Genomic DNA, 14,216 nt, shown 5'->3' on the forward strand with positions numbered 1-14,216 from the left:
CCTCTGAGGGGCCGAGAGCCCGAAGGCATCTGGAACCTGCTGTCCATCGTCAGAGAGATGTTCAAGAGGCGAGACAGCAACGCCGCCCCGCTGCTGGAGATCCTCACGGAGCAGTGCCTCACCTACGAGCAGGTAGAGTGTGACGGGACGTCGGCTCCAGCTGCTGAAAGGAAACCAGATTTAAGAACTACAGACCAGGAGACCTCATTTATCACCATTAAGCACACAATGGGCCTGAAAGAGGCGAACGTCGCTCCCCACGCCAAATCTGGATTTATAAAAACTCATTTAACGGGAAAATGTGGCACCTGAAAGCAAACTGTGACTCCGTACGTATGTTTGTAGACAGACGATGAGGTGGTGGACTGAAGCCAGATTGTAGAAATGAAACGTGACGGACATCTTGATACGAATAACGAAGTCTCTCACATTCAATGTCACTTCACATCTTATTTGGACGCGAGTCCACTTTATCATTAACATCCAGAACAGCAGGATCAGTTCGGCTCGTCACCTTTAATTATTCCATCAGCAACTTTAGACGGTAAATAATAGAAGCAAATCTAAATCTCACATTTTTCTTTTCACCGCGTTAACAAGGCAAACTGATCATCATCATCATCATCATCATCTGTAACAAATACAAGATGACATCAAACAGCATCAGGCTAAAGAACTGCAGAACAGAGTCAGTTTTTAATATTTTCTCATAGTTGACTGCAGTTGTTGTGTAGAAGTTCTTCCACTGCGCGTCGTCATGGAGACGTCGCGGTGGAACTTCTCTCACTGCAACGTGTTTTCTTTAGTTTGTGACCAGCGAATAATCTGAGCTTCATATCGTCCACCTCGTCCACAAACACCTCGACTCTGTCGGAGAAAGAACCGCCGACCCACACGGATCGTTTTAGAGGCATCGACCTTCATAACGTGTTGAAGGAGGACATGAGGCGGATCTACGTAGCGCACATTTCCACCTGGATTATGATTTATAAAAAGAACATTGCGTGCAGGTGTTTATGCTTTCGTGCGCACGTACACTTTTAGTATGATTGTATGTTTTATAAATGAGGCCCCAGAGCTTTATGGTGATAATGAAGTGGGAACATAAAGCAATGTTCCTGTTGACATCACAGAGGATGTAACTCGCTCAGCACCTCTGAACAATCCTCAGATTTACAACTGGAACACATGTTGAATTTCTGGGGGGATTTTCTACCTATTTTTATTTTATAAATATTTTGAACAACAAGCAAAACTCCGTCCCTCACTGGAGTCTCTGACTGAGGTTCTGATCTCTACAAGTTTAATATGATTTCAAATCTCCTCTAACCAGCTACTGTGTGAAGGACGGAGGGTGTGTTTCTACCTAAATCATATAAAAGTGTCGTAAAGGCCGGGATGCGTCGCCCCGTAGTGTTGTGAGGCGTTCAGGGTCCAGTGTTATATCCAGTACTGTCCCGACTGTGTTCAATATTCGGCCCCAGAAGTCTTTTAAATGTTGTCCGTGTGTCTTTATATCACGACGAGCTGTTAATGTATGACCTTTATTCATGTTGGTGCGCTGGACTTGAGTCCTGTTGGTTCTCCGACACTCACCTGTCTGTGTGTTCAGATCATCAGCTGGTGGTACAGCGTTCGGACGTCCGCCTCCCACAGCAGTGCCAGCGGACACACCGGCCGTAGCAACGGCCAGTCGGAGGTGGCGGCTCACGCCTGTGCCAGCATGTGTGATGAGATGGTGGTTCTGTGGAGGCTGGCGGTGCTGGACCCCACCATGAGCCCCTGCAGGTCAGACCACCCGCACCACGCTGCTGGGATAAAACCAGAGGGAGCTCATTTATCACTGTAAAGACAGCTTGTGTAACATCGTGGAGAACATTAAACAGGGTGTGTGTGTGTGTGTGTGTGTGTGTGTGTGTGTGTGTGTGTGTGTGTGTGTGTGTGTGTGTGTGTGTGTGTGTTCTCTCTTGCAGGCGTCTGGAGCTGGCGGTGCAGCTGAAGCAGTGGCACCTGAAGGTTATCGAGATCGTGAAGCGAGGACAACATCGTAAGTCTCTGGATAAACTGTTCCAGGGCTTCAAGCCGGCCGTGGAGTCCTGCTACTTCAACTGGGAGGTGGCCTACCCACTGGAGGGCATCACCTACTGCAGCGCAGACAAGAAGAGCGCCACCTTCTGCTGGTCCAGGGCAGTGCAGCACCAGAGGGGGGTCAAAGCTGCGGCAGGGGGGGGCGGCGACTCCTCAGAGTCAGGGGGAGGAGGCAGAGAGGGAGCGGGGGGAGACTTTAAAGGAAGAGGTCACCCGTCACAGCAGGAGGTGGCGGTGCGACCGAAGGAGACCATCCTGACCAAGAGGAAGGGTCTGTCCGTCAGCGGAGGGGGGGGGATGCTGGTGCGTCTGGGAGGGAGCGTCTCGCTGTCCCTGGAGGACGGAGGGGGGAAGTGCATGTACAAAGGGCCGGGCTCCTCCTCCTCTGGAGGGAAGCTGAAGATGACGACGGGAGGGAAGGGGGCGTCTGTAGGAGGTCCAGGAGGAGGTGCAGGGTTGGGAGGGGGGAAGCATGCCAGCGCGAAGCGGAGAACCAGCAGCGAGGACAGCTCGCTGGAGCCCGACCTGGCTGAGCTTAGCCTGGACGACGGCTGCAGCCTGGCTCTGGGGGCCGAGGCCAGCAACACCTTCGAGTTCCTGCCCCCGCCGCCAGAGATGCTGCCCTCTCCGAGCCCGCTGCTCCGAGACTCACGCAAGTACAACGGCAGCAGCAGCAAGGTGTTTGAAGCGAAGCGTGTCAGCCATGCGCCCGCTGCAGAGCCTGTAGCGCCGTGTTTCCCCTCCAAAGAGACGGTGGTGGTGGTGATGGACGTGGTCAACTCTGCAGAGGTGGAGGAGGAGCCTGTCCAGAACAGAGAGGAGGATGTAGACTCCGCTGGAAGTAACCAGCCTGCCTCCTCCACAGCGCCAGCGAAATCAGGTCCCATTCAAACATCTGGTAAACCGCCGCGGGTCCGCAGGGAGGCGGCGTCTGCCGGAGCAGTGGCAGCGGCGGCGGCGGGGGGGAACGGGCCGGCGGCTGCAGGTGGAGCCGCTAACCCAGGAGCCGAAGCAGCAGCGGGGGCAGCTGCCGAGGGAGAAGCTGCAGGGGAGGACGACTACCAGGCGTACTACCTGAGCGCTGCCTCAGAGGAGGGAGCGGACAGACAGCTGGTTGACAACCACCAGGAGGAGGAGCCTGACATCTTCGCTGGCATCAAACCGCTGGAGCAGGAGGGACGCATGGAGGTGAGAGCGTTTTTATCCAGTAGAAGCAGCAGCAAGGGGACGGCGGTACGTCCACTGGCCATGGGACAGGCACTGATGCACTTACAGCTGAGCCAATCACAGAAAGACGCTTCTCCAGGAAGTCTGGACACACGGCAACAACACGTTAATCAGAAGAATAGAACGATGATAGAAACAGATGCAACTCTAAATACAAACAATGTGATGATTTGAGTATCAAGTAAACCCTTATTTAATATAGACTGAAAAAAACGTGTGTGTGTGTGTGTGTGTGTGTGTGTGTGTGTGTGTGTGTGTGTGTGTGTGTGTGTGTGTGTGTGTGTGTGTGTGCATGTGCTGAGGCGCTCCATGCTCACGGCTACAGTAACGAGGCGTGCCGGCTGGCTGTAGAACTGGCCAGAGATCTGTTAGCCAACCCTCCAGACCTGAAGGTGGAGCAGCCACAGACCAAGGTAGATACAGTCAAAAATAAGAGATCATTGTGACCTATTCAAAGAGATTAGAAGTGGATCTGGCTGCTTCTTTTCCTCCTCCGACATCGCCTGTTGTTCACCTGTTCTGTTGGGTTCAGGGTAAGAAGAGCAAAGTGTCGACCAGCCGTCAGACGCAGGTGGCCACCAACACGCTGTCGAAGGCCGCCTTCCTCCTCACCGTCCTCAGCGAGCGGCTGGAGCTCCACAACCTGGCCTTCAGCACCGGCATGTTCTCCCTGGAGCTGCAGAGACCTCCGGCCTCGACCAAAGCTCTGGAGGTCTGTCTCACACACACACACACACACACACACACACACACACACACACACACACACACACACACACACACACACACACACACACACACACACACACACACACACACACACACACACACACACACACACACACACACACACTGACTGTGTGTGTGTGTTAACCAGGTGAAGCTGGCCTACCAGGAGTCAGAGGTGGTGTCTCTGCTGAAGAAGATCCCTCTGGGTCTGGTGGAGATGTCAGCCATCAGAGAGCGAGCCGAGCAGCTGAGAGACGGGAACTTCTGCGACTACAGACCGGTGCTGCCTCTGATGCTGGCCAGCTTCATCTTCGACGTGCTGTGTACTCCAGGTGAGCACCAAGGACGGTCTTCACACCTGAATGTGCAGTTTTTACCGTGAAGACTGTGTGTTAACCGTTTGAACGAAGTCTTGTCTCGTGTGAACATTGATCTGATAGTTCTGTCCAGTTCATAGTTTTCGTGGCTGTTTCCAGCAGCTCATGTCGACCAACTGATCAAATAAATGTACAAAGACGAAGCATGTGGACAGAAGTTATCTCTCTTTTTTAGGTCTGTTGAAATGCAGACAGAAACTATGGATCAGTGCAGCCACTCAAACAGGTTTTATAACCTGATCAGATTATTCATCTTTCCATACAATAAAATAAGATTGTGTTGTTTTTGTTTGAGGTCTAAATTCAGATGTTGTAAATTAAAACTTGGAGATTTAATATCCCTTTCACTTTTCTCCAAATTGTTTGTGCAGTTGTGTCCCCGACGGGTTCCCGTCCACCGAGCCGCAACCGGAACAACGAGATGCCCGGCGACGAGGAGCTCGGCTTCGAGGCTGCTGTCGCTGCACTGGGTAACCTTCATTCTTCTTCTGCTGCTTTAATTTGTGTCGGGAGTCGATTCTTCCTCAACGTCCGATCATCTGTCTCCCCCACAAATGTCTTCCCCGTGTGTGTGTGTGTGTGTGTGTGTGTGTGTGTGTGTGTGTGTGTGTGTGTGTGTGTGTGTGTGTGTGTGTGTGTGTGTGTGTGTGTGTGTGTGTGTGTGTGTGTGTGTGTGTGTAGGGATGAAGACCACGGTCAGTGAGGCAGAGCATCCTCTGCTGTGTGAAGGAACCAGACGGGTGAAGGGTGACTTGGCTCTGGCACTCATGATCACCTACAAGGACGACCAGAGCAAGCTCAAGAAGGTGAGGATGGGTTTATAGTGTCTCGGACCCGGTTCTGGAGACGGACGGTTCCGTCTCATCACGATTATTATGGGGTGTAAAGTGACACAAAGTTCGTGGTTCAGGATCAGCCTCGGTTTTAGAGCAGCAGAAGAAACGGAGGAATACAATTTTTTTTTAAATTATGCCACATAAATGGACCCATTTCCTACTTGAACATGAAAACTTTAAAGCTGCAGTGGTCAGTATTTTATACTGTGTAATGTGGAAATGGTAGAATGGAGCTCTCTGCAGCTTTTTAGTGCCTTTTAGGTTGTTGTTTTGGTTTAACCCATCACCACCCTTCCTGTCCTCAGATCCTGGATAAGCTGCTGGACCGGGAGAGTCAGACCCACAAGCCTCAGACTCTCAGCTCCTTCTACTCCAGCAAGCCGGCAGCCGGCAGTCAGCGCAGCCCGTCCAAACACACCGCCGCCAGCCACGGCGGGATGGGCGGGGCCACGGGGGGCGTCTCCAAACACGCCATCTCATCGTCCTCCGCCACCACTTTGCCGGCCTCCAGCTCTTCCTCTGCTGTGGCCCTCGCTGGGGAGGAGGTGGCCCCTCAGGCGGACCTGAACCCGGTGCAGAACAGCACAGGGGAGAGTACCGCTGAGACCAGGGAGCACGGTGAGAACCGCCAGAACACCCAGAACCTCTGAGTCCGATCATAGAGCAGTTAGATGACTGAGTATACTTCCACTGTACCGTTGGTGTCTCTACATTTCATGTTACGAGACGTTCTGTTGTGGAGACTCTAGACACGGTTTACATTTGATGAACTGAGTCACCCTGCGGTTCCACTTCATTCGGTGTCACTGCAGTTTCAGATGGACCTCCGTCGTCCAGCGACCAGCAGAACGAGACGGCTCCATTTAAGCTGGAGGCCACGGTGCCCAGCCGGCTGGCACTGGGAGCGCGCTGTGGATACAGCCAACGCTGCTGGGGCTCACCTGTCCGGCAGAAGAAGAAGCACACAGGTAAGCACACACACACCACACACCACACACACACACACACACACACACACACACACACACACACACACACACACACACACACACACACAGGAGCTAAAATCTGAAGCGGCTTCATGTCCCAGGAGAAGCATCTCAGATAACCCGTGTGTTGTTGTCAGGCATGGCGAGCATCGACAGCAGCGCTCCAGAGACCACCTCAGACAGCTCGCCCACCCTCAGCCGGCGGCCGCTACGGGGCGGCTGGGCAGCAGCGTCCTGGGGGAGGGGCCAGGACAGCGACAGCATCAGTAGTTCTTCATCCGATTCGCTGGGCTCCTCCTCCTCCAGCGGCTCTCGCAGGGCAGGAGGCGGGGCCAGGGCCAAGAGCACCGACACCAGCAGGTAAACTTTCACTTCCTCCCGCTGACCAGCCGGCGGAGGCACATTAGCCGAGTTATGAAGTGACTGTATTCAGGAGCAGATCGAATGAGAGGAGTTCAAAACAAAAACTGCCCGTTTAAAACAACGGCGATCACGTTAGTTCATGATGGAATTTTGCCATCAATCTGTAATAAATCTACAATCAATCTAGAATCAATGACCCACAAAGACAATGTGAAAACATGTTTTATTAGAAAGCAGTTTGATTTTTGAGGTCTACAAAGTTCTTGGACTCGGCGTTGGTCCTGTCTCGGTGTGAGTTGTTGGACGTTATGAACAGATGTTTATGGACAGGTGTGTTCCTGTCGGGTTAATCCAGTTTGTCAGTGGTGGACTGAGTGAGTCCACACAGGAGGAGTTTAACAGTCTGTTGTCACCTGTAGCTGAAGGGAAACACAGGTGGATGTAATGATGGCTCCGTTCATGAAGTGAAGCAGGACGTCCACTAGATGTCACAATGTCTATTTATTAGGACCACAGCTATTTCTTACAGAGTTACAAAAATGCATAAAAACAGAAATGCGAGTTAAAATCAAATTCACAACACAATAAAGGGTGTAGGGGTTTGGATCTGAATCCCCAGTGTTTCCGACTCCCATGTGACACGTCTCCCCGTGTTCATGTTCAGGTACAAAGGACGGCGTCCAGAGTGCCACGCCCCCCACGTACCCAACCAGCCCTCAGAGGCAGCAGCTCATTTTTACTTTGAACTGGCCAAGACGGTGCTGATCAAAGCTGGAGGAAACTCGTCCACCTCCATCTTCACCCAGCCCTCCGCCAGCGGGGGCCACCAGGGGCCCCACAGGAACCTGCACTTGTGTGCCTTCGAGATCGGCCTTTACGCTCTCGGCCTCCACAACTTCGTCTCACCCAACTGGCTGTCCAGGACCTACTCCTCCCACGTGTCCTGGATCACAGGTGAGCGGATGTGTAGTCAGACACATGAAGACCACCTCCCCCGCACTCCCTCCCCCCTCCTCACCCCGTGTCCGCTCTCCTCCTCTCAGGCCAGGCCATGGAGATCGGCAGCGCTGCCCTCAACATCCTGGTGGAGTGCTGGGACGGTCACCTCACCCCCCCGGAGGTGGCGTCCCTGGCAGACCGGGCCTCACGGGCCAGGGACCCCAACATGGTCCGGGCCGCGGCAGAGCTGGCCCTCAGCTGTCTGCCTCATGCTCATGCCCTCAACCCCAATGAGATCCAGAGAGCGCTGGTTCAGTGCAAAGAGCAGGTACACAGTCTGGCTGCTGCTCCATGTGTCTGCACGTCCTCCTGCTTCCAACATGACAGGATCACTCCTGCTTTAAAAAAATCATCAGGGTTCCCACGGGTCAGGGAATGTCAGGTAATCTTTTTACTCTTTTCCAGACGGGGACAGTCTGGGGATTTCATCATTGTTGTTGTAGCCTGGTGTGAACCAGAACCCAAGTTCCCTCCGTGAATAAACGTGTCTGTGGATTCTTCATAGAGAATCGTTTGCAGACGTTCCTTCCTAGTGAGCGTAAACCTCGGGTTCATTTTAACCAATCAGCCGACACTCCACCGCTGTAGCTACCTACCGTGTCCCCCAATGCTGTTGTTTTTCCTGTTTAGAAATGAGATTTTAATGAACGGCAGCAGCGTGACGAGGTGCTGAAAATTAGTTCTGCGCTGAGCGTTCAACATTTGTTAATTCTGATCACCGAGAGTTGCCCTCCTCACCGTCACCAGCCGTCCAATCAGAGTGAAGGAGGAGCAGGACAAACCGATACTGGTCGCTGATTGGTCCGCCCATCAGAGTGGCTGTGCCAACGCTAATGCGGGCCGAGTCCCCAGACTGTATTCACAGAGAGGGAAACTGAAGCTGTGAGCAACAGCCGGTGCATCCAGGCTACATTTTGTTTTGGGCCATCTCGTGGAATATCAGGCAATTTGTTTCCACGATCAAATTTGAGTTATTTAACGTGTTTCCCGCGGCGCCGGAGTGTTTTTTATCTTCTCTCTGTTCGTCAAGAAGTTTCAAGCCCTTCAGTAACGAGATGCTTTTTCTTGTTCCTGCTTTGGCTACAAAAATACTTCAAAGACTCGAGTGATTAGAAATAGACAACAGGGAAAGGAAATGTAAAGTTTGTAAAAACTACTATAGAGCTATCAGATATGAGAGGGAGCCCTCCATCGCCACGGCAACGATAAGACGCATGCTGTGCAGCAGTGAAAAGTTTTGTGAGCTGTTAATAGATAACGTGTCTGTTTGTTGTAAGTTTCAGCCGTTTAGTTGGTGAAGTGACATCTGACTTGAAGAAATGAGGAAGTTATTATCAGCTCATTGGTTGAGGATGTGGCAGCTGCAGTGTGAGGAGTGGTCAGTGACTGTGAGGCCGCCTAGTGTGAGAACAGAGAGGGAAAGTAAGACAAAATCTGAAGATAGTAATAAGAGTAGGGCGGAAACATGAGGCGGCTGCTTCTCTCAGCGTTTATCTCTGAAACCAGTGAGGAAGACAGAACAGGATTTATGAGAGTAACTAAACCCTCCGTGATGGTCTGATAGCCCCCCTGTCTGTCCCGGCAGGACAACGTGATGCTGGAGAAGGCCTGCATGGCGGTGGAAGAAGCAGCCAAGGGTGGAGGCGTGTACCCCGAAGTTCTGTTTGAGGTGGCCCACCAGTGGTACTGGCTGTACGAGCAGTCGATGGGCGGGGGCTCGGGGCAGCAGCGGGAGACCTCCGGGCGCTGCGGGGCCAACGGGGGTTCGGGCAGGAGGCCCCCGGAGTCCAGCTGCGTCCTGGATGCCAACATGGAGTCTGTGGGCGTGGCGGCGGTCACCGCCGCTGTCACCGCGGCAACTGTCGTTCCCGTCATCTCCGTGGGCTCCACCATCTACCAGTCCCACGCCATGCCCGTCCAGGCCATCGCTCACCCCCACAGCCAGGGCCTCCACCCCTACACCACCATCCAGGCCCACCTCCCCACCGTCTGCACTCCCCAGTACCTGGGACACCCCCTGCAGCACGTCCCTCGGCCCGCCGTCTTCCCCGTGGCCGGAGCTGCGTACCCCCAGGTCAGAGCTGCTGTTTGCTTTTAGGAGGAAGCAGATTCAGATAAACGTCCTCAAACACTTTAAACGTGGATGTTTGGAGGGAACATTCAAAACTTTATTATTTCCCTCATTATAACTGAAAGACTGATTCATCTAGAAATAGTCCGAAATAATGTTTTGCGAGGAAATTGTGGGAATTTGAAAAAAGATTGCATGTTTCTACAAAATATTGTGGAGTTTTCTTGAATTTGTGTTCATTATTGTGTTGGTGATTTCCTGGAGGAACTGAACCCTGGTGGCTTCATCAGTATTTTGAATTCCAGACGTGTGACTCTTCACATCTTGCTGCACCTCCTTCATGGTGTCTGTGTGTCCGTCCTCAGGGGATGCACCCAGCCTTCATCGGGGCCCAGTACCCGTTCTCCGTGGCCGCCGGCCCCCAGCCTCCGATGGCAGCCACGGCCGTCACCTTCCCCGGTGTCCCCGTCCCGTCCATGACTCAGATCGCAGTCCATCCGTACCACACCGAGACGGGCCTGCCCCTCAGCACCACCGTAGCAGGTCGGCGCCGCGCTTTTAAACCGTTTATCTTCAGCTAACTGTCGCAGGACTGACTTCGTGTCCCTGTCGTGTCTTCCAGTCGGCAGCGTCCACGCCGGCCCCACCATCCAGGCCATACAGGGGCCCCCCATGCCCTCGCTGTCCTCCCAGCCCGCCCCGTTGGTCAGCACTCCTTTCTCAGCAGAGGACGAGCAGCACAGCCAGCCAATCAGCCAGCAGGGCCTGCACTACCTGCACTCCGCCTACAGAGTCGGTGAGGAGTTCGGTCCTGGGGGGCTCTGCTGCTCTGACCAGTGGTAACCATGTGGTGCAGCAGGTTCACGGTGAGTTTCTGATGATCTGATGTGTGTGAAGGCATGCTGGCGCTGGAGATGCTGGGCAGGAGGGCTCACAACGACCACCCCAACAACTTCTCCAGGAGCCCCCCCTACACCGAGGACGTCAAGTGGCTGCTGGGACTGGCTGCGAGGCTGGGTGAGCAGGAAAAGCTTTATTAGGACAGTTTTGTGGGGTTTTTTTTAAGCAGGATTAATAGACGATAAAAAATATAAATCATCCCAAAAATGAAACGGAATAAATAAACAGAAAAATCACATGAAATCAAAACAAAAATAAAAGCAACAAATAAAATAGATCGGTGAATGTTCAGTGTAAATCTGAACTGACACTTCCTGTCTGTCCTCTCTTCACATGTCCTCCGTCCCGTCAGGAGTCAACTACGTCTACCAGTTCTGTGTGGGAGCAGCCAAAGGTGTCCTGAGTCCGTTCGTCCTGCAGGAGATCATCATGGAGGCTCTGCAGAGACTCAACCCCGCCCACATCCACGCCCACCTGCGCACACCTGCGTTCCACCAGCTGGTGCAGCGCTGCCAGCAGGCCTACCTGCAGGTACCCCACCTGTGATGAGAAGGGTGTGATGTCATGATGATTTGAGCACGTTGACCAATCAGATCTCTGGATCGGAACCACTTGTTGTGTAATTTGAAGTATGACATATTCAGGGCTTTTTGAGCTGCTGTTTGGACTTTGTTTCTCCACGGACAATCAGAGGGGACCGTCGGGTCACATGACATCCTGTCATCTGGTGATCCATCTGACTTCCTGTTTATTTCACTTCTGTCTGACAGCAGCTCGGGTTCAGTCGACAGAAGTTCTGGTAGAGGTCGTTTGGAGAAGTTGACTCCGTGCGTTCGTAGATTTAAGAGCGACGACGTCCCGGTTCCGACTGCGGCCTCAGAACCGGCCGTCAGTCAAGAGTCCATTAAAGACCGGTTCACCAAAATACTGCAGTTCTACACCCGAGAACAGAATCCGTATCACATCCGTCCGGTTGAACCTACTGACCCCGCCCTCTCTGTCTCCGCAGTACATCCACCACCGGCTCATCCACCTGACGCCGGCCGACTACGACGACTTCGTGAACATCATCCGCAGCGCTCGAGGAGCGTTCTGCCTGACGCCGGTGGGCATGATGCAGTTCAACGACGTGCTGCAGAACCTGAAGAGAGGCAAGCAGACCAAGGAGCTGTGGCAGCGCATCTCCCTGGAGATGGCGACCTTCTCCCCCTGAGCAGCCTGCTCCGGGGGAGGGGTGGCAGGGGCGGAGCCTAGGCCCCGGCTGCAGGAGTCCCATCCAGCGTCCACATCGCCTCCAGCATCGCTGCTGCCACCGCAATCAGCCGGCCGTGTCCATGTTGGATCCAAGCTGCCACCTGGACTCAGTGAAGCACACGCAGGCTGTACAATCCCCGCCCCCTGCCCCCCACCCCCTTCCCACTGTCTGTGTCGGTCCACCAAGAGCCTCCTCCATGCCCCCCACCCCCCATCTCCTGTCGGGGCAACTGTGTTTCCCCTGAACTGCAGACTGACGGGGAGCTTCCCTCCATCCTCACTTCACCTCCAGTGTTTTGTAGTTTTAGTTTTAAATGAAGCCACTGAGTCGCTGTCATGCTGCAACATTCCCGTGGGAGGGGCGGCGCCGCGAGGCCTCGCTCGTCACCGTGGATCTGAATCTCAGCAGGGTGGGACGAACAGAAGCTCGGCGAGGAAACCCGGTTTATTATGAGAAGTTTTATTGTGAGGTTTTTTCAGTATTTTGTTGAATCTTTTTTGATACTTCGTAAAGACTCTGACGTGCACAGAGAGGAGTCGGAGGAGAGGAACGCTGTCGTCGCGTGGGATCCAGATTTACATTTCAGCCTGCCTGAGGAGGGCCGTCAACACGGCTCCCGACCAAAACCAGAAGCCAGCTAACCACCTCTGAGCCCAGCCTCTGCAGCTCCACTCGTCCTCACCGTCTCACAGCCACAACCTCTGGAACAGTCCTTCGTTAGGACTCGTTGGGCTGGGTATCATTTTATTTCTCTGAGCTTCTTACTGTGGCATTATTTCTTTCTTTGTTTGTTTTTCTGAGTGATGGAAAGAAAGATGTTCTTATGTCCCATTAAAGGCTCCACAGATTTTCATTACCATTTTATTTCTTCTTTTGTTAGATAGAAATATGACATTTAACAAAACAAGCCAGATGAGTCAGTTTTGGTCTGTAACGCTGTCTAAATAAAACGGATTCAGGTGATTGGACTCATGGAGAACATTTCATACCCAGCCCTTCTTCACAGCATCGGAACACTGACTGGTTTTAATGGTGGTCTGCAGTCGTCCCTGTGTGTGTGTGTGGGGGGGTCGGTCCTGCCTGTGGGGGGGGGGGTCCTCCGTGAGACACTTCAGGGAGGCAGCTGTGCTCTTCCTTTTATTAAAGGTGGTCACATGTACGTTTGTCGAACCGCTCGTCCTCTTCCTCATCGTCGTAAAACCAAAACATGCCGATCGATGAAGCGTCCTGTGAATCCACGTGAGTTCTTTTGTGCTGTGGCGGGTCGTCTCTGGACCGGGCTGGTCCTCCCTGACCCGCTGCAGCTGGAGAACACGCTTCAGAGACGTTTTATGATCTGGCAGTGTCTTGTTTTAAGACGGAGAGAGAGAAGACGGTCGGCGTGTAAAAACGTGGTTTGACAGATGGACATGTTCAGAGTGGACGCGGCCGTCCCATCGCAGGGCAGACAGGAGGACATCACACGACGCGGCCTGGTGTGCTCGGTCGTCTTGACACCGGTATCTGTCTCCTCCTCTGCCGGCCGTCCCTCCGAGGTGAGGACGTTGTCCCTGAAGGACACGTGTGGACGGCCCTGCTCGGCTGATGGATCCAAACAGCAGGCGGGCCCTTTTCCTTCAGTGTGGTTAGCTCATAGACCATGGTGCTGTTACTTTAAGACATGTTGACGCTCTCTGTCCAGGCAGCTGCTGTGGTTCTGAACCGGCCCGTCCGCTCGGTTCTGGACCTCACAGGTGAAGGTTCCTTCGTAGAAAATGTACTGTGATATTTTTGTATTCCTCCAAAGTGTAGCTTGATTGAAAAGTTCTATATGTGCTGATTGCAAAAGGTTCTAATTTAGAGTGAAAAGAATTTAAAAAAGATAAAAGCAATACTAAAAGTGTAGAGTTTAGTTAATAAAGATCATTCAAAACACGAACCCGCTCCGACTGATGTTCTGTGGGACTGTCAATCATTTTCTTACTGCTTCAAACTGCAGTACGATCAGTTATCGATCGGTCAAGATCAGATCTTCTCTCCAGAAACACTCGATGCGAGATCCTCCGATCAGCCGAACCTCATCCTTTAAGTCCTGGAAGCTGCGAGCGTTGGACTCCACAGACCGACTGGTTCGTCCCACAGAAGCTCCGTCAGACCGAGTCCTCAGATCTCCGTCTGATGGAGCGTGAAACACCGAGCTCAGACAGCATCATGTAACTGCAGTCAGACAGATGCTGATTTACACATCTGGTTGTTGTTTTTTTAGATGAAAATCCTTGAGATTATTTGTTGAAGGATGTGAACCATCTCTTCTATCCGTTGACCGCCTCGTCTCGGTCCATATGTGAAGCTCTCGTGGCGGCAGTCTGGCTGACGGTCATCACCTTTATTTAGTCTTCATTT

The 14,216-nt window shown here is 52.8% G+C and overlaps 1 protein-coding gene across 1 annotated transcript in view; it reads left to right on the top strand.

Moving 5' to 3' along the window:
• The window catches only part of zswim8 (zinc finger, SWIM-type containing 8), a 28,115-nt gene extending 15,318 nt beyond the window's left edge, over positions 1-12,797 (top strand). Inside the window, exons 8-26 of the mRNA XM_069722585.1 lie at positions 1-132; positions 1,613-1,788; positions 1,974-3,280; positions 3,601-3,728; positions 3,848-4,027; positions 4,193-4,376; positions 4,793-4,891; positions 5,103-5,227; positions 5,563-5,875; positions 6,070-6,225; positions 6,384-6,606; positions 7,274-7,563; positions 7,653-7,876; positions 9,194-9,682; positions 10,045-10,222; positions 10,302-10,475; positions 10,577-10,696; positions 10,932-11,110; positions 11,589-12,797. The exon at positions 1-132 is cut by the window's left edge and continues 70 nt beyond it. Of these exons, the coding sequence (XP_069578686.1) occupies positions 1-132; positions 1,613-1,788; positions 1,974-3,280; positions 3,601-3,728; positions 3,848-4,027; positions 4,193-4,376; positions 4,793-4,891; positions 5,103-5,227; positions 5,563-5,875; positions 6,070-6,225; positions 6,384-6,606; positions 7,274-7,563; positions 7,653-7,876; positions 9,194-9,682; positions 10,045-10,222; positions 10,302-10,475; positions 10,577-10,696; positions 10,932-11,110; positions 11,589-11,792 (4,881 nt within the window). The 3' untranslated portion in view covers positions 11,793-12,797. The remainder of the gene's footprint in view (positions 133-1,612; positions 1,789-1,973; positions 3,281-3,600; positions 3,729-3,847; positions 4,028-4,192; positions 4,377-4,792; positions 4,892-5,102; positions 5,228-5,562; positions 5,876-6,069; positions 6,226-6,383; positions 6,607-7,273; positions 7,564-7,652; positions 7,877-9,193; positions 9,683-10,044; positions 10,223-10,301; positions 10,476-10,576; positions 10,697-10,931; positions 11,111-11,588) is intronic.
• Positions 12,798-14,216: the final 1,419 nt, after the last annotated feature.

Source organism: Brachyistius frenatus, unplaced genomic scaffold (assembly GCF_029030835.1).
Source record: "Brachyistius frenatus isolate BFR_SWC_R1_liver_20210118 unplaced genomic scaffold, ASM2903083v1 Contig_296, whole genome shotgun sequence".
Classification (NCBI taxonomy): Eukaryota; Metazoa; Chordata; class Actinopteri; family Embiotocidae; genus Brachyistius; species Brachyistius frenatus.